This window comes from Lepus europaeus, chromosome 20 (genome assembly GCF_033115175.1).
Source record: "Lepus europaeus isolate LE1 chromosome 20, mLepTim1.pri, whole genome shotgun sequence".
Classification (NCBI taxonomy): domain Eukaryota; kingdom Metazoa; phylum Chordata; class Mammalia; order Lagomorpha; family Leporidae; genus Lepus; species Lepus europaeus.
The window spans coordinates 67031855-67056115 of record NC_084846.1 but is presented as its reverse complement, the minus strand read 5'-3'; the positions used below and the strand labels follow the sequence as shown (position 1 = coordinate 67056115).

Here is a 24261-nt window from a genome sequence, read left to right as displayed (position 1 = left end):
CCTCTCCTGGCCCCACCCAGCCTGGGCCGGGCCACCCCAGAACCCCCTGCCTGGTCCCGAGACGGGGCAGGACCTCCGCGGCGGCCGCGGGGCCCTGGCGCCTGCAGACCCCCGCCGGGTCGCGTGCGGGGAGGGCAGGCGCGCGGCGCGGGCGCGGGCGCGGGCGGGGCGGGGGCGGCGCTCCTGGGGGCGGGCGGGGCGGGGGCGCGCTCGGCGCACCTGGCTCCCGGCGCTCCCGCCCCGCGCCGCCGCCGCCGCCGCCGGCCCCTCCCCGCCCGCCTGGGACGCTCCCAGCCCCTGCCGAGCTCCCTGCCGGCCGCTGTCCTCCGCAGGCCTCGCGTGGGTGGACGATGGGTCAGCGCGGAACAAGTGAATGAGGGCGGCGGCGGCGGCGGCCAGCGCCTGACTCGGCCCGGCCCGAGCTCGCCCGCGCCCCGGCCGGCCCGCACCATGGACGCGCAGAGCGCCTCGGCGGCCAAGCCCCCCACCGGGTAAGCCGCGGGCTTCGGGGGAGCTGGTGCGGGGGGCGTTTGTGTACTTTGGGCCCGGGTCGTCGCCCAGGTAACCGTGCCAGGCCCGGCCGGGGCGCGCTCTCCGCAGGGCTGGGTGCGCGCGGGGCCCCCGCCGGCTCGTGCAGCCCTCACCCCGCCGAGAGTCTGCGCCGAGCGGCTGGGAGGCTGCGGGACAGCGGCCCCTGGCTCCGGCCGCTCCTGCCGGGCCACAGAAGCTGCCCACGGGCCGCTCGTCCCCGCGCGGCGAAGGGGAGGGTCCCGGGACCTCGAGGGCCGCCTCGGCCCCGCGCACTCGGGGTCGCCGTGTAGGCGCCTCTGCCGGCGGGTCTGCGGGTTTTCCGTGATACCTGCCCCGCGCCCCGGCCTCCGTGCCCCGGGACGGCCTCAGGTGCGGAGCCCGCTCGGTCCCCGCCTCCGCGATTCCGGGGTAGGTTTGCGGCCTTCAGCCGTGGCGTGAAGGGATCCCGCGCCTTGGGCAGGTTTCCCCCCGCAGAAGGAGGAACTTTCCCACTGCAGGACGCACAAACGGGCCCTTTAACCGATCCGCAGCCGTGTGGAGCCGTGCGCCTGGCGCCCAGGCCGCGGGCCCGCGCAGCCCCGGCGCCCTTGGGTGTCCGCGGCGCGCAGACTTCGGCCCCGCGCCCTGGGAGTCCTGGCGATGGAATGAGGGGTTGGGGTGGGTCCGGCCCCGCCGGAGCAACTGGCCTTGAAGGGCGCAGCTTCCGGGACAACAGACCTTTCTTTAACAGTTGTGCCCCTCTGACTCACGCTGTCCCCGAGCCGCACAAGTGTGCAGAGTTTGGGAACTGGCTCTTTTTGTAAAATTCTCCCTTTAATGCCAGGAAAAAGTGAGCCAGGTTAACAAATCAAATAATCCTGACCCTGGAATGCTGAACTTTTTTTTTTTTTTTGCATTGCACTTAGTGGTTGTTATGTAATTCTCTTTGAACTAACAAATCCCCACAAAGAACATAAATACAGGAAATCCTTTTTCATGCTAATGGGCATCTCCAAATGTGGGTGAAATTCGACACGGAGTCACCTTTGAATCCGTGGCTTTCCTAGATGAAGTGCGCCTGTTTCAGGAGACTGGATTGTTTGTCACTACCCCCTTATAAATAAATATGAGGAGAATATGTAAGAGGCTGGCAACCTCGTATCCAAGGAGTATGGGTAAAATCCTGACCCTGGCTCTTGCCAGCCCTATGGCAGGAGGGAGAGGGGAGCCCCAGGGCTGCCCTGGGGCCTGCCCCTGGGAGTCCCATGGGAAAAACAAGGCCCTTGTTAGCACCGGAACCTTCAGCCTCCTCCCTCCACTCACTTGTCAGTACTTCCAGTGAAAGAGCACGAGAATATAGAAAATGACGAACGTTTAAAAAGAAAGTCCACGCTCATGTTTTTCAGACAAGTGTGAGTTTCATAATACATGACTTTGTTCAAAGCCTGAGAAGGAAATGGTTCTTGAATGTTTTATATAACGTTTGTCGCCTGCCATAAAGCACGGGTGTGGCTGTGAGGTTCCTGGCCGCAGCCCCTTATTGGTGGCCGTGGGATCTTGCCAGCGGGTCCTGGGGTTTCTGTTTCCCCTCTGTGGATTGGCTCTGCAGTGTGGGGAGAATGAGGTGGGGGCAGTCTCTCTGGATGGGCCCTGCAGTGTGGGGAGAATGAGGTGGGGGCAGTCTCTCTGGATGGGCTCTGCAGTGTGGGGAGAATGAGGTGGGGGCAGTCTCTCTGGATGGGCCCTGCAGTGTGGGGAGAATGAGGTGGGGGCAGTCTCTCTGGATGGGCCCTGCAGTGTGGGGAGAATGAGGTGGGGGCAGTCTCTCTGGATGGGCCCTGCAGTGTGGGGAGAATGAGGTGGGGGCAGTCTCTCTGGATGGGCCCTGCAGTGTGGGGAGAATGAGGTGGGGGCAGTCTCTCTGGATGGGCTCTGAAGTGTGGGGAGAATGAGGTGGGGGCAGTCTCTCTGGATGGGCCCTGCAGTGTGGGGAGAATGAGGTGGGGGCAGTCTCCCTGGATGGGCCCTGCAGTGTGGGGAGAATGAGGTGGGGGCAGTCTCTCTGGATTGGCTCTGAAGTGTGGGGAGAATGAGGTGGGGGCAGTCTCTCTGGATGGGCCCTGCAGTGTGGGGAGAATGAGGTGGGGGCAGTCTCCCTGGATGGGCCCTGCAGTGTGGGGAGAATGAGGTGGGGGCAGTCTCCCTGGATGGGCCCTGCAGTGTGGGGAGAATGAGGTGGGGGCAGTCTCTCTGGATGGGCTCTGCAGTGTGGGGAGAATGAGGTGGGGGCAGTCTCTCTGGATGGGCTCTGCAGTGTGGGGAGAATGAGGTGGGGGCAGTCTCTCTGGATGGGCCCTGCAGTGTGGGGAGAATGAGGTGGGGGCAGTCTCTCTGGATGGGCTCTGCAGTGTGGGGAGAATGAGGCAGGGTCTGTCCAGGCTTGGGCAGTCTGGTTCCTGGCACCAGGGCAGTGGTACAGTGTCGCACTCAGCAAGTTGTCATTGTGCCCTGCTGGGGTGCAGGTGCTGTGGCCTTGCTGACAGGGGCCGGCCTGCATAGCATGAATTAAGGAGATTCCACAGAGCAGAGCTCAGCCTGGGGATTCCTGGAGGCACAGAGGGGCGGTGCATGTGCGTTCCCTGGCTGTGGCTCTGATTAAAACGCTGTCTTTGTTCAGGACACAAATGCAAATTTTCTTAGGTTTGTGTCAGTAATGTCCTTAAAACAGTGACTGTGACTGGCTTAGGGAGGAGGCTGCGTGTGCAGAAGCCAATGTGTCAGACTTGATTTCACTTTTAGGGAGTCTTAGAGCCCAACTGAAGCGTCGTAATTCATAGAATATTCTAGAACACCAAGACAGTAGCCTTTGGATGAAGTTTTAAAATATATTGAAGCCGCACCTGGAGCTTGCCGGTTTACCTCCCGTGTGGCTGCCTGGGTGTGGTGGGTCCTTCCCTGATGTGGGTCTTTCCCTCTGGGTCCCACAGAAGGTTTGCAGATTTTTGCTTTTCCCCCTGTGGCGGAACGACGTGCTTCTGCGGAACAGTCTGCAGACGCAGGAATGGCAGAGCAGCTGTGCGTCTGCGTTCAGGCAGTTGGCTTCCGGCAAATAGCCGGTTTGCTCACCAGTTCCACCAGAGTGTGAGCTGCCTGGAGATGTGGCTGATACTCACTTCCCTGTGGAAATCTGTGTTTGTTTAACCAAGGTATCAGACCAAAACCAGGTGGAAATGGAAGGCACTGGAGCTTCTGAGCCTGCCCAGGGCGAGCGTGGAAGGCCTGCTGCTCTTGCTCCTGCCCGGCCAGCCACGCTGACGTCCACCGGTACGCCGCAGTGGGCACCCAGATGTGAAGGAAATGGGACAGCGAGACGCCGTAGAGAGCTGGGGCTGTCCCTTGGCTCACGAGTCTGAGAATGTGTTACTTCCAAGTCCAAGTTTGTGTACTGGCTGTCGGCAGCATTCAGTCGTGCACGTCTACTCTGAGCTGCATTTTTTTAGAAAGCTTTTATGTAGTCTAAATTTCATAAGTAAACTTTTGGATGATAGCGGTTCTTCCCTCTATACCTGCCCTCTCACCCCCAAATTGGCCCTCCTCCTACTCCCTGTCCCATCCCATTCTTCATTAAGATTCATTTTCAATTATCTTTATATGCAGAAGATCAACTCTATACTGAGTAAAGATTTCAGCAGTTTGCACCCACACAGACACACAAAGTATAGAGTCCTGTTTGAGTAGTAGTTGTACCGTTAATTCTCATAGTACAACACCTTAAGGACAGAGATCCTACATGGGGAGTAAGTGCACAGTGACTCCTATTGATTTAGCAACTGACATTCTTATTTATGACGTCAGTAATCACCCGAGGCTCTGTCATGAGCTGCCAAGGCTAAGGAAGCCTCTTGAGTCCACAAACTCTGATCTTATTTAGACGAGGCCATAGTCAAAGTGGAAGTTCTCTCCTCCCTTCAGAGAAAGGTACCTCCTTCTTTGATGGCCCCTTCTTTCCGCCGGATCTCACTCACAGAGATCTTTCGTGTATTTCCTTTTTTGCCAGTGTCTTGGCTTCCCACTGAGCTGAATTTTTAACACGTGTTCTGAGCTGCTTTGTTTTCGGCAGTTCATTTAAGAACGGGAAGGTTGGGCCTGGCTCGCGCTGAAGTGGAGAAAACCCTTGGGACCTGGTTCTTTTCTGATTGTGATTCTGTGAATAAATGAGGAGAGTTGTGTCTCAGTGGTTGTGTGAGGGCGATGGCGTTGAAGCATGACTACAGCCTGGTGTCAAGGTGTTTGTAAGACGGTGAGCTCCTCCTGTCTCCAGAGCTCCAGCCTTTTCCAATTGTGACCCTCTCCAGCGCCCACGTTGAGGGGATTGTCACCGGGTAGGGCCGTGGCCCGGCCGGGTGACTGCTCCACATACAGGCAGCCTCAGCTCTGTGCTCTTTTAATTTGGGACCTGGCAGATGACGTCATGATCTGTGTGCACCCAGGAGTGCGTCCATAAGTATTAGGACAACAATGATTAGAAGGTTTATCTCTGTAGTTTAGGTTTCTAAGCCTTTTGTGGTGTGTGCTTTGATTTATGATTGAATTTAATTTTGCAATAGATGAAAAGTTTTAGAAGAAAGACTCGAAATACGTGATGGCAAAGCAGTGTTAGGTTGGGGATGTGCACATAGAGGAGGGTGGCGTTTGGTCACTTAGGCTGAGCTGAGCGGGAACACGGGTGGGCCGGCACTTGGTATGCTGTCTCCTCTCTACCACTCCTTCTCTTCCTGTGCATGTGTGCTTATGAGTCTGTGGATTTTAAGTGTCAGTTGATTTTAGTGTTGTGTTTTTTTCCATTGAAGTTATGCTGTAGCAGAGTGTAGATTTAATATTTCATGACTCATTGAAAGCTTTTACATATTTTCATCTTTGGACTTTTTCTTTACTTAAAATATTTAATACTGATTTATATTATAGCTATGTATTGGCATTTTGAAAGTAAGCTTTTTTACTCTTTGTAATATTTTAATTTGAGTAAAGTGCAAGTTGTGTCCCCCCCCAGTTCTTAAATGGTTGCCTTCTCCCTCCTCCCTGTCACTCAGTGTGTCTCTGTTGCTCGGTTCACTGGTGGTTTTCAACACCTGCACTGATAGGCAGTGTATGCTACGTTTCCTTGATGTTCCTACAATTCTTTATTTTTTCACCCAGACTGTCTTTTTCGGGCGATCTTTATTGGTTTCAGTTGCATTTCACAAAGCTACTGGCGATGACCGCGTTCAAGGCCCAGGGCTGGGATTCTGTGTCCTGTCGAGCACTTTGGGTGCCGAGGTGGCCCTGAGTCTCCAGCAGCAGGAGTCTCTGGTCATCTGGCTGGGGGCGCCCGCGAGGGAGCTGTGTGGTCCCCAGGGTTCCTACTCTCCACTGGTCTCCCTCAGCAGGTGCTGAGCCGCGGCTGGCCAGGACCCTGGCTTCCACGGGCCAAGTCCAATTAGAACAGGCTGCCCTGCCAGAAACCTTCCTGTTAATAAAAAGGAAGAGGAGAGAAAAGGCCTTTGAAGCAACTGTCAGGATGGATTTTGCTTAGCTACATTTGATGAGATGGATGCCTAGACCGCAACTGCTCTGGCACAGATCCGTTTGCAGATGACTCCCACCTCCAGCGAGCACAGCCATGCCTTGTGGGGGCACGCGGATCGGTCTCCAGAAGCCCTGGACACCCTTAGAATGGACACAAGTTCCCAAAGACAAACCAGGGTCCTGGCTGTCTGTCTCCCCACTCTTCTTCCTTCTTTTCTTTTTTTAATTTATTTTATTTGAAAGGCAGAGTTACAGAGAGGCAAAGGCAGGGAGAGAGTAAAAGGTCTTCCATCCACTGGTTCACTCCCCAGTTGGCTGCAATGGCTGGAGCTGTGCTGATCCGAAGCCAGGAGCCAGGAGCTTCCTCTGGGTCTCCCATGCAGGTGCAGGGGCCCAAGGATTTGGGCCATCTTCTACTGCCTTCCCAGGCCGTAGCAGAGAGCTGGATCAGAAGTGGAGCAGCTGGGACTCGAGCCAGCACCTGTATGAGATTCCAGCACTGCAGGTGGTGGCTTTACCCGCTATGCCACAGCACCCGCCCCCTCTCTCCCCCTTTTGTTACCAGTATCTTCCCCCTCCTGCCCTTGTCTCCACTGCTGGCCAGGTGAGGGGCTGTCACCATAGGGACACTGCCACTGCCTTCCAGACAGGGGTGGCAAGGGCACCTGCTGTGGCTTCTCAGTGGACACCTGGATGTGCTCACACCACCGAGCCCCCTGCAGGGTCCGTGGCTCTGTGGACCAGGCAGGGTGTCTACTTTGATAAATGCCTCCTGGTTTGCTAATCCTGTTTGACTTTCTCCTATCAGAGGCATACAGGAGGGTGAATAGAAAGAACACTGGCTCAGGAATGCGATGTAGGCCTGGTGCCGGTCACACAAGGTGGCGTTTCCCCTCCGCCTGGGTCACAGGCCTCTCTGGACACAGCTCCTGGTGGAAGCCTGGCCCAGGTGTCCACAGAGCTTTGCTGCCTGGTGTCCTCCCCAAGTGCCGAATGTAGTGAGGCCAAAGGTGCAGGAGACCTGCGGGGAGCGGAGGTGAGGGAGACCCGGGGGGAGCGGAGGTGAGGGAGACCCGGGGGGAGCGGAGGTGAGGGAGACCCGGGGGGAGCGGAGGTGAGGGAGACCCGGGGGAGCGGAGGTGAGGAAGACCTGGGGGGAGCGGAAGAGAGGGAGACCTTGGGGGAGCGGAGGTGAGGGAGACCTGGGGGGAGACTTGGGGGGAGCGGAGGTGAGGGAGACCCGGGGGGAGCGGAGGTGAGGGAGACCCGGGGGGAGCGGAGGTGAGGAAGACCTGGGGGGAGCGGAAGAGAGGGAGACCTTGGGGGAGCGGAGGTGAGGGAGACCTGGGGGGAGACTTGGGGGGAGCGGAGGTGAGGGAGACCCGGGGGGAGCGGAGGTGAGGAAGACCTGGGGGGAGCGGAAGAGAGGGAGACCTTGGGGGAGCGGAGGTGAGGGAGACCTGGGGGGAGACTTGGGGGGAGCGGAGGTGAGGGAGACCTGGGGGGAGACTTGGGGGGAGCGGAGGTGAGGGAGACCCTGGGGGAGCGGAGGTGAGGGAGACCCTGGGGGAGCGGAGGTGAGGGAGACCCGGGGGGAGCGGAGGTGAGGGAGACCCGGGGGGAGCGGAGTTGAGGGAGACCCGGGGGGAGCGGAGGTGAGGGAGACCCGGGGGGAGCGGAGGTGAGGGAGACCCGGGGGAGCAGAGGTGAGGGAGACCTGGGGGAGTGGAGGTGAGGGAGACCTGGGGGGAGCGGAGGTGAGGGAGACCTTGGGGGAGCGGAGGTGAGGGAGACCCGGGGGGAGTGGAGGTGAGGGAGACCCTGGGGGAGCGGAGGAGAGGGAGACCCGGGGGGAGCGGAGGTGAGGGAGACCCGGGGGGAGCGGAGGTGAGGGAGACCTGGGGGGAGCGGAGGTGAGGGAGACCCGGGGGGGGGGCAGAGAACGTACCTGAGGCTCACAGGGGCTCACCTGGTTTGGTTTTGATCCGTGGGCTTGGGACAGTGGCTCCGTGGTGGCCAGTGGGGCTGTGCCTCGGCTTGTGCTGCTGTCCCCTGCCCAGAGCTCATTGCTGCCTCTTTTTCCAGCCTCCCTGCCCTGGGCACTTTCCTCCTCCTTTCCCGGTGTCCTTGTCTATCTGCCAGTGCAGTGGGCTTCCCGCCTGAGCTCTCTGGGACTCCTCTCCAGGGTCTGCCTGCCTTGGCTCTGTGGTGTTTGCTTCTGCACTTCCCACTTGCCTGTTAGAAGCTCTCTTCTTTTGTTAGAGTTTTCCACTCACTGGTCTTTCACCCGTGGAATTCTGAGCTCTGGGCAGGCAGGGATGTCTCCAGGACAGTGTGGCGTTGGTCAGTGGCACAGTTGGACTTCATGCATTAAATGTCTGCCTGAGTTTAGGAGCTGCATCTTGTTCAGACCATAGCAGGGCTTGTGTTGTGTGTGTGTGTATGACTTTGTGTGTGTGTATACGGTATACATTATGCACAATGTACGTGCATGCATGTGTATGTGTTTACGTGTGGTGTGCATGCGTGTAAGTAGGTGTGTTGGAGTGGGCATGAAGTTAAAACTGACCCCAGCACATGGTAAAGCAGCAGTTTTCCATGTCTGGCAGCCCCCCCCCCCCCCCCGCTCCCCCAACTTAATGGTTTGGAGTTGGTTTTAAAAATAGGCTTGGGTGGGAGTGAGTATACAGCTGCTGTGTGTGATTCTGTTCGTGCGGCTAATTTTTCAGTCCCTAAATACAGTTTGGTTGGCCAGAACCCTACTAATTATGAGCAAACCCACTAATGTTCAATAAACAAACCATTAGCTTGCAGGGAGAGTGGCTGACTGGGGCCAGCAACCAGACATTGCCATTCACAGGGCTCTGAGATGCCGCCCGCACGTCTGTCTCATGTGTGTCGTCATGGGGTGGGGGGGAACCAAAGACATCCTCCCTCCAGTCTATGCCGACCCCAGCCACAGCACACAGCACAGCCATGGCGGCACGTGTGCAGGGGGAGGGGCTGCAGGTCTCCTCTGGCCCCTGCCAGTCCCTCCTGTGATGTTGCACGTGCACGTCTGGTACTCGCACTGGGACGAGCCCTCGCGCACAGCCCGCTCCCAGCTCCCGGCACCTGTGGTCAGGAACGTGCCCTGACTGAGTGAGGTTCGCCTGTGAGCTTCACAGCGCTCAGAAAACGAGTTCTGGAACGGACCACTTTACTCTGAAAAGGGATTTCGCTTTGGAATGCCTCTGTGTTGTTCGTCAGTTCCTTTTTACGTCACATAATGTGTCACATTTCTGGTGCCACAGCTTTTTGGTTGTAAGTGCTTCTAAGACAGGAAACAAACGTGTTCTGCAGAGGAGTGCACCTGACTTGGCACTACAGTCACGTGCAGCCGTGAGATTTCTGGCTGCTGGAGGTGGTCACAGCACACTCGGCATACACCGGGGCCCTGGGCAGGCTGGGGCCTGTCCTCGCCGTGGTGTGGACGAGGCTGTCATTGACTTGAGGCCAGGTCCGGCTGCTTCTCCTGTGGTCAGCCCACTGCACCAGCAGAGACCATGCCCGGGTCCCCTTGGCCCATCCCTGGGTGGAGGGGCTGCCCGTGGTGCCCCTCGGCAGCGCTTTGCTGTGGGACCCCTGTGCGGGGGCTGTGCTGCTGTGCCCCGGCCTGCTCGGTGGGATTGTGTTCTGAGGGAAACCTGCGGCGTGTGTTAGAAGGGGATTCCCCCCCCCCACCCCCCACCCCCCCCCCCCCCGCTATGGTGAGACCGGCGAAAGGGTTTCTGAATTAATTGGAGGAATAGGATCCAGACTCTTCCCCCGGCCCCCGCCAGCAGATGCTCTGCCTTGATCCCGGCTGATGAATTAATAAACGTCTCCAAGGCTCCTCTTGTATCCGGGATGTGGCTCAGCTCACTGCACTTCATGGAAGCACGGAGCTGCTCGCCCCGGGATGCACACTCTGAGTCCTGCTAAGGAGCGGGTGTTGCTTTACCTGCCTCTGCCCTGTGGGGCACGGGGCGTGGAGGCACCGTGGAGCCCCCAGGTTGCTGTGCTGCAGTGGGTCGAGGAGGGGCCTGTGTGGGGGTCACTGTACCTGGCCCTGTGTGTGCTTCCTGGGGTCCATGCGCCTCTTCTACTTCCTGCCTAGGGACCCCGAGCTGGGGAGCCACAGCTGGCCTCCTCCACCAGGGACAGTGTTCCTGGTGCCCGGCCTCCCATCCGGGCTGTTGGACGGTGTGTGTCCTGTGTGCGTCCTTAGCTGTCCCAGGCCCATGCAAGTGGAACCTCCTGCCATCTGTTTTCTGTTTCTTTCAGACTGGCTTTGCATCATTGTCAGAAATCCAGTGTATCACTCTTCATGAGGTTTTGCTTCCCTGTGTGGAATCGTCTGTCTTGTCTCCTGTAACCAGTTAGTAAGTGACATAGGCAGAGTTGGAAGAATTCGAGGGTACTTTAAAAAGTCTTTGAAAAGTAGAATTAAAAGCTAACATTATTTTGGTGCAAAACAATGTGAATCCCAGTCATAGTCTTTTCATAATGCATGTCTTCTAACTTTTGGAAAATCCTCACATGTGTGGATTTCAAAACTTCTTGAACAAAATAACACTATCTTAGTTTTGCTTTTTCCACAGACCTCTTGTCAGCCTGTTGCCTTTTGCCTAACTGTTGGTCTGGTTGCATTTGAATAGCAGCCTCGAGGAAAGATCTGTGTTCGAGATGTTTTCTTAATGTTGACTCATAAACATTTTTTAATGTATTTATTTGAAAGGCAGAGTCACATACATATAAGCACACAGGCACACATGCACATAGAGAGAGAGAGAGAGGGAGACAGAGAGAGAGAGAGGGAGGGAGACAGAGAGACACAGACAGAGAGAGAGAGAGAGAGGGAGGGAGGGAGACAGAGAGAGACACATAGAGAGAGAGAGACAGAGAGAGACACAGACAGAGAGAGACAGAGAGAGAGAGAGAGGGAGGAAGACAGAGACACACACACAGAGAGAGAGGGAGGGAGACAGAGACACAGAGAGAGAGAGAGAGACACAGAGACAGAGAGAGAGGGAGACGGAGAGAGACACAGACAGAGAGAGAGAGAGAGAGAGAGAGACTTTCCTCTGCTGGTTGACTTCCCAAATGGCCACAACAGCTGGGTCTGGGCCAGGCCTAAGCCAGGAGCCAAGAACTCCCTCGTAGTCTGTCAACTTGGTGACAGGTACCCAGGGACCCAAGCACTTGGGCCATCTTCTGCTGCCTCTCAACACATTCTCGGGGAGCTGGATGAGAAGGGGAGCAGCCGGGACTCAAGCTGGCGCTGGGAGCCAGTGTCGCATGCGGCAGCGTAGCCTTCCGCCCCACAGTGCTGCCCCCTGATGCTGACTTTCTGTTCCTGGGTGCATAAAGTGCTCGGTGCTCCCCTGTCCGGGACCAGACGGCGGCTGCAGAGCTCACCGGGAGTGAACCGCCGGCTTTGATGGCAAGCGCAGGTGCCTGGGAGGCGGCACCCTTCAGTTGCCTGACGTTTAAGGGAGGAGTGACCTGGGGGTTCTGTAGCACAGGAGCTAACTCTGGCCCACGCTGATGAAGGAGGACTTCAGGATAGCCCCTGGCAGGATTCCGAGTGCTCCCACCGCCACGATCCCTATCTTAGATGATGGATGTGCCGGTTCCCTGGTCTGGTCCTTCCGTGCTGCACCCCTGTGGGGACTGAAGTGGCACAGGGGGCCCACAACTGAGCAGCATTGCTTCATGTCAGCACTTATTACGGACGACTGAGCAGGCCTGTTGTCCACTGGGGAGGTGTGGGGAATGGACCCACGCGGGAAGCGCAGAGTGTGTGTGTGCCCTCCTGGTGGGAGGGGGCGGGCTGTGTGTCATGTGTGACACACGGGACACTAAGGGCTCCGTAAAGTCCCCACTCAGCACGTCCAGTGGCTGTGGCCTCCTGCTCTGGGCTGTTTCTGCTGGAGGAAGTGCCAAGCAGGAGGCCCCCTGCCTGTGTTCCCGCTGGGGTGGGGGCGCCACCGTGTCCTGCGACCCTCCACAGGGTCAGGCCTGCCCACTGGGTTTCCGTGTGTGTCCCCAGATCTCACAGGAGGGTGTCAAACATCGACCCAGGCCCTGCTAGTCTAGGTAAGGGCGTGAGCCTGACTGTGGTCTGAGTGCCAGCTTTAGCGCGAGGCTGGGGCAGCCACTTCATGGCTGTATTCATGGCTGGTTTCATTCTAGCCTGCGAGGGACCGGTTTCGATTGCAGGGGCGGAAGCGGCAGCTCAGCTCTCAGAACCCGGCCCTGTGCCTGGTGTTTTGTTGTCATGGTTTCAGCGTCACACTGGGGAATGGAGCCAGGGATCTTGCACATGCCATCAGATGAGTCACCTGGTCTGTGTTGGGGGAGGGGCTCTCGGCCTGGTGCCCTGGGTGGCATGGTCTATGAAACAGGAGGAGTTCATTGTCAGGGAGTGAAGGTGAGCTCAGCTTAAGTTCCTGTGCTTTGAAGGCAAAATTATCACTAGAATTGTGATTTTTTTTTTTTTAAGATTGATTGATTTGAAAGGCAGAGTTACAGAAAGAGAGATGGAGAGAAGGAGAAAAACAGATCTTCCAACCCCTGACTCACTCCCCAGGTGGCCACAATGGCTGGGACTAGGCCAGGCCGAAGCCGGGAGCCTAGAACTCCATCCAGGTCTCCCATGTAGGTGTAGGGGCCAAGTACTTGGGTCATCTTCTGCTGCTTTCCCAGGCTCATTATCAGGGACTGAATTGGAAATGGAGCAGCCGGGACTTGAACCAGTGTTCCTGTGGGATGCCGGCATCAAAGGTGGCAGTTTAACCCATTGCACCACAATGCTGGCCCCAAATGTGACTCTTTAGGATTAAAAAAATCTGTGGCTCGTCAGGTGAGGTGAACAGAGAATGCTGGTGTGGCTTGAGTGTCTCCCCAAAACCCATGTGCTGGGAGCCCCAATGTGGTGCTTGCCGGTGAAGCTTTGGAGGGGTCCTTAGGATGGGAGGCGCTGTCTAGAGGTGGGGATTTGGGGGTGGTTACAATGGGAGGGGCTGTTTGGGGTAAGGTTTTGGGGATGGGAGGGGCTGTTTGGGAGTGGGGTTTGGGGGTGGTTATAATGGGAGGGGCTGTATGGGGATGGGGCTTTGGGGGGTCATTAGGATGGGAGGGGCTGTGTGGGGGTGGGCTTTTGAGAGGTCAGGAGGATGGCAGGAGGCATGAGGGTGGGCTCCTCATGATGGGACCCTTGCTTTGTGGAGGGGAAGAGGAGCCCACTCTGCCGGCCTCTCTGTCTCCCCTATCATGCTGCAGGCTAGCTCTGCCCACTTGGGGCAGGGGCCAGCGCCGTGCTCTTGGACTTGCCGCCCCAAAACTTGGGCTGCAGACATTAGTCCTGTTTGTGGATGGGCCTGTCTGTGGTGTTCAGTTATGGCGGCAGAAAATGCCCCGAGGGAGCTGTCTCAAGGGAGCATTTCTCATCACGGAACCGCTAGCAAGTGCTGGTGTGGCTGCTGTAGTCAGCTGCCCCTCCAAGCTGCCCGTGCTGCAGTGAGGCCGGATCTGGGCTCTGCCAGCCAGCCAGCCTGTGTGGTTTCTTAGTGCGTGCCCCAGCTGAGGCTGCAGAGATGGGCGGCCCTCAGTCTCTGCCTGTGGGGGGAGGACACGAGGACAGTGGCCAGGGTGCTGCAGGTCAGTCAGAGCCCATGGCAGCCCCGTCTCCGTGAGTCCACAGATGAGGCACCATCTCGAAGAGGAGAGGCGGGCTAGCAGCGATGGGATCAGCGCGGCAGACGTGGGTGCCGACAGAGCCAGCAGCAGTGTGCGTCCTGCTGTGTCTTCCGTAACCTGCTGTTCACGGCACCCACAGAGTGGAGACCAGGATTCCTCCCGCAGTAGACACAAGAAATGGGGGACAGAGAGGCTGGGCGCCGTGACCAGGACAGCTCATGGGCACGGGTGACGCTGGGTCTGGATGCAGAGGCCCCGCAGCCCGGTGCAGTCCTCATCTTGCCAGGTGGGGCTCGGGTCCCCTGGATCAGGACACCGGGAGGCCTTGGGGCTTCCTGGGCGTTCCCACAGCAGGAGCAGGTGTGTCTAGAGAAGGGGAGGATTGGCTGTGTGGGCGGGGCTCCCAGGGTGGGTGCCCGAGGACAGTGAGCCTCCCCCAGTGCTCCAGTGTCACATGGGGAGGCACCCAGACCCAGGCCTGTGGGTGCACTGGTGTGACGTGCCCTGTGACAGGTTTCAGGGACCCTGTCTGGGGGTGAGAGCCCTCGACGCTCTGATACTGCAGTTTGAGCCTAGAATCTAAGGCTGCACGTCACCCTGACTGTGAAGCGAGAGAGAACAAGGCTCCTGAACCATTCTGGGCCTCACAGGTGCGTGGTGGCCCTGGAGTCCCCTCTACTCAGGTGTGTTCCATGGACTGTCTGCAAGGAGGTGGCCCCGTGACTGACAGCAAGCCTCCAGATTTGTAGCAGTGGGACCTTATCCTGACACCCCCACGCTCGGTCAGTGCGGGGGCCTTGTTGAGCTGACTTGGTCTTGTGGACTCGCCGCCGTAAGCTGCCTGTGATGCTGCTAGTATCCACAAACTGTCACTCAGCCCTCAGGGGCCTGGTCACTCTTGGGGCTGAGTCCAGAGAGGGCAGGCGGCTTGCTCGGGTTACACAGCCCACGCCTGTAACCAGGAGGACGAGTAGTAGCCCGCCATGGTGCCACGAAGGACTGCCAGCCACCTGCTGGGCTCAGGGTCCCCCTTGCTGGCTCTGGGTGGGACTGAGATGGGCGAGGCAGGGCACCGGGCCAGTTTGCCATGGGTTATTAGCCCTGTAGGCCACTTACAGCTTGTGATGTTAGGAAGGGAGAGACAGGAGAAGATCAGGTGATCTGGGATCGCACATGCCCCCTGATTATCTCCTTTTCTGTTTCACAGCATCGTTGGAACAGAGGATTTGCAAAAGTTCTTTGCAATATAGAACTCTGAACAGCCGGCTGCCCACCTCCCGGGCAGCCCGGCAGTGGCATGTGGCTGCGTGGGGCAGCTGCCTACAGCCTTGCCACCCTCCTCGGTGTCCCCAGGATGCCCAGGTCCACGGGGGTGGAGTGTATGTGTGTGTGCAGACTACGGAGGGCTGTGTGGGCTCATCTTTGGGAGGGGGTGTGTGCTGACATCAGGAGGGCGGACGATGCTGCCTGCTCCCTGACCACGCCTTCTGCAGTGTGAGGAGCACGATCCCGCTCGGCCTCCTGCTGCAGGAACCTTGGCTGTGGTCAGGGAGGCCAGCTGCAGAGGAGAAAGGAAGCGGGAGGCGGGAGTGAGTGCTGAGATCGGACCCCAGTCCTGGGTGTCCTCTGTGCTCAGAGAGCCCTGGCGTGGCCTCCTGTCCTGCGAGGCCTCCCTGCTCGCTCGCAGCCTTGGCCAGCTCTACCTGCCATGGGGAATGGCGTGGTCCTCGCTGCCCTCTACTGAAGAGGCTGTGGCTCCAGTGTGTGACGGGCTGGGGTCTCCGTGACAGAAATGCACACTGTTCTGCAGCTTGCGGATCCCAGCGTCTGTGCGTCTCATGGGCAGGCCGTTCTTCCTGCTTGCCAGGTGGGGAAGGGGCCGGGTGCCATGAAGAGCGAGGAAGTGGCCTGCATGGCTTGTGCCCTCGGCCTCGGTTCTGGCTGCCTCGGCACCTCGGGGCTGGCGCTGCCCGGCCCAGCCCTGGTGAGCGGTGACAGACTACCACTGCCTCGGGAAAGGGGGGCCTGGTCTGAAGGTACCCACCATTACCCTAGAACTTGGCAGCCCTTGGGGAGCGCTCTGCTGGCCGGTTCTGACCCAGGCTCTCCCAAGAGGTCGCAGCTGCGCTTCAAGCCTTGCGCAGTGGCTGGGGCATGGCTCCGTTCTGTGGACTTTTGTCAGGACGCCTCAGCGCTTTGTGGAGACCCCTCCTGTCTGCCTGGTGTCCCCGTGGTGCGGGTGCCCGCCACCTGTAGAGCACGTAACTCCAGAGGCAGCACGAGGACCAAGCTGTGAGGCCGATGATGGCCTGGACGTAGCTGCCATGCAGGGTCGCTGGCTTCATGTTGGATTTGTCAGGTGCAGCCACTGCACCTGTCCTCTCTGGGGAGGGCCAGGCCGCACCCTTGGAAGACATGAGTGTGGGATGCTGGTCCTACTTGGGACTCTCAGAGCTGGCTGGGCTGGGCTTCTGCTTCCAGGTCCTCGGTTCACCCCTGTTAAGAAGTGCCCCGAGGGGCTGTGGCCAGGAGACACGGTCACAGCCACACACGCGCCCCCCCCCTCCCCCCACAGTGCTGCAGGCCTCTCTGGTGGTTGCTTTTCCTCATACCGGCAGCCACACGTGGCCGGCTCTGCCCACAGGTGTGTGCTATTGTTTATACGAAGAGTCTCAAAGCTATGAAAACTTAGCCTGCTGTTGAAAACAAAGCCACACGTTCTGAGAAGCGAGCACGCGCGGCGTGTGGGGCAGTCCCATGCCCGCCGTGGCCCTGGCGTGGTTCCTGCCGGTGCCTCTTTGCACAGCAGGTTCCCCGGTCTGGGCTGTAAATGCCGCTGTGGTTCAGCCTTGCTACCGTGTCCACCCCATCACTGTGCAGGCTCCAGTCTGTCCTGGGGTGGAGATGGGGCACATTCTGTCCCGTGTGTGTCACAGTCCCCAGACACCTTGTGGATACAGACACACCTTGGCTCCTCCCTGGACATCCCGACCCAGCCCTGGTGGGGCAGGATTCAGCCTGGTGTTCCCTGGAACGCCCCGTGACTCAGACGGGTTCACCCACCCCGTGGTTCCCTCAGTGTGTGCCCATGGTAGCACCGCCGCCACGGTGCCCCGTGCCAGCTCTCCCGGAGGCCTGCTCGGGAGTCGTGAGCATAGCTGTCCCGCGTTACAGAATGTCCTCCTCAGGACACGCTTCTCCTGGTCGGACCACACTGCTTTAAAAAGCCAAAGGAAGCCCAGTTCGGAGCCACTTTGTGCTGTCCTTGGTGCCTGGCTGTGCGAGGTCGCCAAACAAAACCTGCTCTGGAAAATATTTGAGGTTTGTGTATCTAGTTTGTTTGTACAGGATTGTCTGAAAAAGAAGTTTCCTTAAGTTGTTGACCAAAGAGACATGAAATATTAATTTACCTTGTGGAGAATAATGCTTTGGTTAAAAAAAGAAAAAATAATAACTCAAACCAAGTAAAATAAAGGCAAAGACAGAGTAAAGCCCAGCCTAACTTTTTATTTTTGATTTCCCTCAGTTAATCAGACGTCTTCCGTCTCAGGAGCAAGAGGGCTTCCGGAAGTGGCTGGACGAGAGGCAGTAACTGCTAGTGCGAATGTGCAGGCGCCCAGGGAAGCCCCTGTCATGTCTGAGTCTGTCAAGTTTCTGCCATATTTCCCTGCAGTCACGGGGGCTTTAGAATGATCTGCTTCCTCTGGCACAGGGCTGTCTTGTCATTCATTTAATTGACTTATGATTTTTTTTCTCCAAAAATAAGCCTCAGTGAATACTCAGGGTGCTGGGGTCCCTGCCCTGACAGAGCCCACGAGACGGAAGCAAGGGCAGATCTCCAGTAAGTAATTAAGGCAAGGGCAGTGGACAGGCAGCTACGGAATGCTTCCAGGACGCCCTGCGGAGCAGGAGGGTTGGTTGTCTGTGTGGGGTGCGGCCAGGGACCCCCACGTGTTTTGTGAGAGGCCCTCCTGGGCAGTGGTCTCAGCTCTGTACCCGGACACTCAGAGCCTCGTCCAGGGGGGAGTTTTCTTCACGATCCCGAAGGAGGGAGGAAGGTCTGGGGAAGTGTGGACCCCCGAGAGCGCCCAGGGCGGGCGGCAGGGATGTCCAGATGGTGGGGCCGCAGCACAGGGTCCTGGGATTCGGGGCTGTTCCCGGACACCTCGTCTGTGTGGACCTGCAGGGGGCACGCGACAGTCAGGCACGAGCCTGTCCTGCACCACAGGGTCTCCAGGACATCCTATGTGCCTTGCTGGGCAGGGCATGGGCTGTGTGCAAGTCAGACCATGGAGGATGATGTCTCTGCTTCCAGTCCGCCTCCCTTAAGGTCTGCAGGAGGTATGGAGAGCTGCCTGGGGGAGGGGAGGACAGACCGAGGACCCTCACCCTGCTCTGCTCACTCCGGGCTGCCCGTGTGCCGCACACACTCGCAGGGTGAGGCTGGGGGAGAGGAGGATTTGCAGAGGTGCAGGGACTCTGCTGGCTGCTCGGAAACACCGGGCTCAGGAGGTCAGCTGGCCGTGTGAGCAACGCACGCGTCCAAGTCCTGTTTTTCTGGTTGCTGGTTCAGCTTTTTGTTTTGCATTACTGTCACTCATAATTCAGCAGGACGCATTCCAAATGATCAGAGTTTTAAAATAAATGATTTTGGTTTTCAGGGACTTCCCCCAATCCAGGAAAAGCAGTGGCTGATTTGAGGATCCATTTAATCCTAGGCAGTGGAAGTGGTAAGGGACAGGCACAGGTGAGGGAAGCCAGGAGCCCAGACCCTATCCCAGTCTCTCCCACCGGTACAGGGGCCCAAGCACTCATCACGTTTTCTGCTGCTTTCCCAAGTGCATTTACAGGGAGCTGCATCAGAAGTGGAGCAGCCAGGACTTGAACTGGTGCTTGTCTGAGCTGTTTGCACCATGTGCTGCTGCCCAGTCTGCTGCACTCCAGTGCTGGCCCCTGCTTCTCTCGTGGCTCAAATGCCTGGGTTCCTGTCTCCTTCCACGGCAAGCCTTGCAGCTGGCTGTTCTTCCCTCACTCATGCCCAGCTGTCACTGAGCCTGGGCATGAGATGAATTCCACGTGGGCTGGGTGCTGGAGACCCCAGGGAGACCTGGCTGGGAAGACAGGGACCTGGGCTCTGATGGCGCTGGGGTGTGATATTACCGCAGGGCGGGCTCATAGCCCAAGGGGGCCTCTGCCCCTGGCTGCAGCCCTTTGTGTCCGAAGTCCCGTGTGAGTGCAGGGAGCAGCCGCCGGACAGCTGCAGGAAGTGCCAGCCGGTGCGTGAGTGCTTGACGTCCGTGTTTCGGCATCCGAACCTCCCCAAACTTACAGGGGAGGAGGCAGAGGCTGTGAGGACGGGCCTGGGGGTTCCAGCGGGGCTCGCGCGGGGCAGTGATGGGCTCAGCTTTAAGCTCCAGCAAAGGTGACACGTGTGCTTCACGCGCCCTCTGCCTTTGTATCTGGGCTCATTGGGCGAGGGCAGATTGCCGGATTTGTGTCTGAGAAGACAGGCAGGCAGGCTGTGCACACGGCCCCACGCCACTGCCCGAGCTGTGACGTGGTGGATTTCCCAGAGTCGCTGCGCTTGCCCTGCCTGGCCTTCTGGCCGCCTTTCCCTTCACAGCCCAGGCTCCTACCGTCAGCAGTCAGGTTTGAATGTCAAGGGAAGTCCACGTGCTGCCAGCGGTGACAGTCCCCTGGCAGCTGGCTGCCGTGCGCTGCCCTGACGGGTGCCTGCTGTTGATTGTGTGCACGCGAGTGCAGCTGAGGGCTTCCTGCCCCCACCCTTCCTCAGGGCTCCCTCCCTCTGTCTTCCCCTGCTGCTGTTTCCCAAGGCCTTGCCACAGGGCACATAAGCAGGAGAGCTAATGAAAGTAGCAACCGAGACCAGACCAAGCAGATGCAGCAGGCAGAGGGACATTTTACTCACGGAGCCAAATCTGTGCTTGTGACAAGCTGGGCAAAAGGGAAATGGGCATTGCCATGGCCCCCATTACTGAAAGTCGGGCAGGGTCCTTGCAGTCCTCTGGAGGAAGCGTCTTTCCCGGCACCTGCCACTTGTTCTGGTCGCCACTGCTAGGTACATTCTGAGCCTCACGGGAAAGGTTCAGTTATAGTCCACAGGCATCTGCCATGCACCTGCCGTGTGGCGTCTGGTGAGAGGAGCGGAGGGGCCTTGAGTGGAGCCACATTATGTGGACACAGGTGCCGGCGGAGCATCTGAGTGTCTTCATATAATGTGGATACAACTCCTAGTCTCTGTATACTATTTGCTACATTTTCTCCCAGCCTATTGCTTGGGTAATCGTTGGTTAGCAGTGTCTTAGAACATTAGTGGCTTAACAGGCTAATCCTCCTCCTTGCGGCGCCGGCACACCGGGTTCTAGTCCCGGTTGGGGCTCCGGATTCTATCCCGGTTGCCCCTCTTCCAGGCCAGCTCTCTGCTATGGCCCGGGAAGGCAGTGGAGGATGGCCCAAGTGCTTGGGCCCTGCACCCCATGGGAGAGCAGGAGAAGCACCTGGCTCCTGGCTTCGGATCAATGCGATTCGCCGGCTGCAGCGGCCATTGGAGGGTGAACCAATGGCAAAAAGGAAGACATTTCTCTCTGTCTCTCTTTCTCTCACTATCCACTCTGCCTGTAAAAATTAAAAAATAAAAAAAAAAAAAGATTAGACTTTTTAACTGTAAGTTAATTTTCCCCCCTGACTTCTTGTCCTCAATGAGCTTTGCGGGCCACATCTGAGAACTCTGCCTACCCCAGGCCGTCAAGGTTGCCTCCTGTGTTTCCTACTACGGGTTTCATAGCTTTAGTTCTCCATGTACGTGGGTGGTCCATTCTGAGCTGGAGATTTCAGTCCAAGTTCTCCGCCTCTTCCTTCTCCCTGCCTTGGGCATAGAGTGTCCAGCTGTCCCAGCAGTGTTGTTGAAAAGGCAATCATCTGTCCATTTGGTCGTCTTTGTGTCTTCCTTTCAAACCACTTGTCTGTTTTATGTGGCTCTGTTTCTCCATTGTCTATTTTTATTAATTCATTCATAATAGTTCTTTCATGAGTTCCGTAGTATCTTGAGTACAGTAATTTATAGTCCGTCTTCAAAGTGTGTAGTGTAATTCCTCTAATATTGTTTTTCAAAATTGTGTTGGTTAGTTCCATTGCTCTCCCTTTCCAGATGACTTTGCAGTCTGTCCGTATCTACAAAAGCGCCAGGCTGGAATCTCAACTTTTATTAAATCAATTGAGTCTTCCAATTCATGAATGCATGTCTTTTTGTTTTTCTAGATTTTCTTTGATTTCTTTTACCAGTGTTTTGTTTTCAGCATAAAAGTCCTATCCATGTTGATTAGATTTATATTTAAACAATTTACTTTTGGGGGGCCCATTTTTAAGTGGTGGTCTAAAATTTTGTTTTTTATTGTTGATTGTTAGTATAGAACTGGAGTTGATTTTTGACCTTATAGCCAATGCCATTGCTAAACTCATTTATTAATTCTATGAGGTTTGTTTTGTTTGAAAATTCTGTGGGGATTTCTATGTATTTCTGGAAAATAGTTATGGTTTTATCTTCTCTGTCCAAACTTTCCTGCCGTGTCCTCTCAGCGGGAGGCTGGCCAGGTGCAGTGGAGCCTTCACCTTGTTCCCGGTCCTGAGGGAGAGGCTCAGTCTTCCACGGTTATGTGTGCCAGTGGCTGCAGGATTTGGGGAGATGCCTTTTAGCAGGCTGAGGGAGTTCCCTTCTGTTCCTGATTCCCTGAGAGCTGGTGCTATTGGGTCTGTCACATGCGGTGAGTGCAGATGGTGAGTGTAGATGAGTATGGGGGGTTAGGTTATTCAAGTGTTGAATACTGGACCAGCCTTGAACTCCTGCAGTTAGACTCCCCTGGCTGGAGTGTGTTGTTCGTTTTGTGTGCTGATGGGTTCCGAGGGTCCTTGTGTGCATGAGGAACCTTGATCCGCACTTTCCTTCTGATGCTCCTGTCTTCTTTTGACCTCGAGCTCTGTCGGCCTCATGTCATCACTTGGAAATATCCCCTCCTTTTCTATTTTTCAGAAGAGGTTTATAGAATTAATGCTTTTTTTCTTTTTTTTAAGTCTTAAATGTTTCATTGAATTTGCTAGTGAAACCACATGGGCCTGAAAATTATTTTTTCTTAATGTTCTTGTTTATGAAGATGCACTTTTTATTTATTTATTTAAAAGGCAGATAAGGGGGAGGGAAAGATAGAGACTGAGACAGAGATAGAGAAGGGGAGACAGAGAGATTCCATCCGCTGATTCACTCCCCAGATGTCTGCATGAGCCGGGACTGGGCCAAGCCAAAGCCAGGAGCTTCATCCAGCAATCCCACATCGGGGGTGCAGGAGCCCAGTTCTTGGACATGTTCCACGGCTTTCCCAGGCACATTAGCAGGGAGCTGGACTTGAAGCAGAGCAGCTGGGACTCAAATCAGCGCTCACAGGGGATGCCGGTGCAGGTGGTGGCTTAATCCACCGTGCCTCAGTGCCAGCTCCATCGTAATGTTCTTAATTACAAAAATTCAAATTTCATGCCCTCAGCTTCAAACGAAATTTTCAGATAGGTTCGTTCGAGTTGTGTGTTTCATCTTCAGTAAGTTTCAGCAGTTTGTGATTTCTGAGAAATTGGTCCATTTCGTCTAAGTTGTGGGATTTATGTGTGGAGATACATTTGTCTCATTCCCTCACATTCTTTCAATGCCTGGGATTCTGTGGTCCCTTCTTTTTGATTCTTTGTGTTAGTGATCGACGTATTCTCTCCTATTTCTTCCCATTTTTGCTATAGGTTTAAGAATATTTTTTGGCTTTACAAGAAAAACAGCTTTTATTTATTGTTTTCTCTATTGCTTTTTGTTTCTTGTGTCATTAATTTCTACTCATTACTATATAAGTAATAGAAATAATAATATAATAATATAATATTATATATAAAAATAAAATAATAATAATAATTTAAAACAGTTTGATTTTCAAATTTGAGTTGGGGGATGCTTACTTTATTGGCTGGAGGCCTTTCTTTCCCAATGGAAGCATTCGACGCCATGCATCTCCTTCTAAGCACTGCTCCCCGGTCGTCTGCTGGTTGTGGGTTCCCTGCCTGCCTTGGGTCACTAAGCAGCCGTGCCGCGCTGTTGGTTCTGGCAGCTTGGAGAACGTACTCTGTGTGCCTTCAGTTCTTTCTAGACTTCATGACCCAGGAGATTGTCTCTCTTGGTGAACTTTCTGTGTGTGCTAGAAAACAATGCATTTCTGAACTGGATAGAGTTCAAGAAATGACAGTTGGTTGGGGACTGTTCAGCCCTCGAGACCTGGGTGGGGAACTTATATTCTGCTGGGAGCCATTTGGGTGTTTATAACACCATTCACAGCCATGCAAAACCATCAGCCTAAACATCAGACTGCTACAGGTCTTCAAATTTGATCCCCACATGCAGCTTCCAGGGGACCTTGTGTGGCCTGTGTGCCTGTGAGGCCCTGGCTGAGTTGCTGTGTGTGGTTGTGTTGGTCCCCAGCAGAGGGGTGTTGCTTCCCTCAAAGGCTGGTTGTGGGTTTGTCTGTTTCTCTGATCCCATTTATCAATTTGTTTCATTTCTTTCAAAGCTTCAGTGTTGGATGCACTGATGTTGGGATTGTTGTGTCTTCTCCATGAACTGACCCTTTTATCTTTATGTAATCACTTATTGATCCCTGGTATCTTTCTTTCCTTTGTCTGATGTTTCTGCTTTGTCTGATGTTAATGCAGCCATTCTACTTTCTTTTGGCTAACAGTTGCTTGCTATATTGCCCCATCATGTTACTTTTAACTGCCTACATTATCACATTCAAAGTGAGTTTCTAAAGCATAGGACTTAGGTAAATAATCTTTTAGTCAGTGATTAGGTCGTTTGTATTAAACCATTATATTGCAGTAAACCATTTACATAAATGAAGGAGTTTGGTCTATGTCTCTATTGATAGTTTTGGATTTACATGAGCCACTTAAATGTCTACAGTGCCTGGTTTCCCTTTCTTGTCTTCTTTTGAGTCATTTGAATTGTTTTTAGTATTCCATTTCAGTTTATCTTTTACGTTATTCTCAGACCTTTGTTTATGGTTTTTTGGATTAACTTAGGTAAGCGTTTCGCAGTCTTCTTCGAATCACTGTTTTGTAATTCATGTGGAATATAGGCTACATGTGGATGTGTGCCCATGGTTATGTGTCACATCTACATTTTAAAGAAGAGGCCGGGGCTGGCACTGTGGTGTAGCAGGTAAAGCCGCCACCTGCAGTGCTGGCATCCCATATGGGCCCTTTCAAGCCCCGGCTGCTCCACTTCTGATCCAGCTCTCTGCTATGGTCTGTGAAAGCAGTGGAAGATGGCTCAAGTGCTTGGGCCCCTGCACTGTGTTGGGAGACCCAGAGAAAGCTCCTGGCTCCTGGCTTCCAATCGGCACAGCTCTGGCCATTGCGGCC

The 24261-nt window shown here is 55.7% G+C and overlaps 1 protein-coding gene across 2 annotated transcripts in view; it reads left to right on the top strand.

The window, feature by feature from the left end:
* Nucleotides 1–281: 281 nt before the first annotated feature.
* The window catches only part of COBL (cordon-bleu WH2 repeat protein), a 203270-nt gene continuing 179290 nt past the window's right edge, over nt 282–24261 (top strand). For both annotated transcript variants that reach the window (XM_062178958.1, XM_062178957.1), the window contains exon 1: nt 282–491. In XM_062178958.1, coding sequence (XP_062034942.1) covers nt 451–491 — 41 coding nt within the window. In that variant the 5' untranslated portion in view covers nt 282–450. The remainder of the gene's footprint in view (nt 492–24261) is intronic.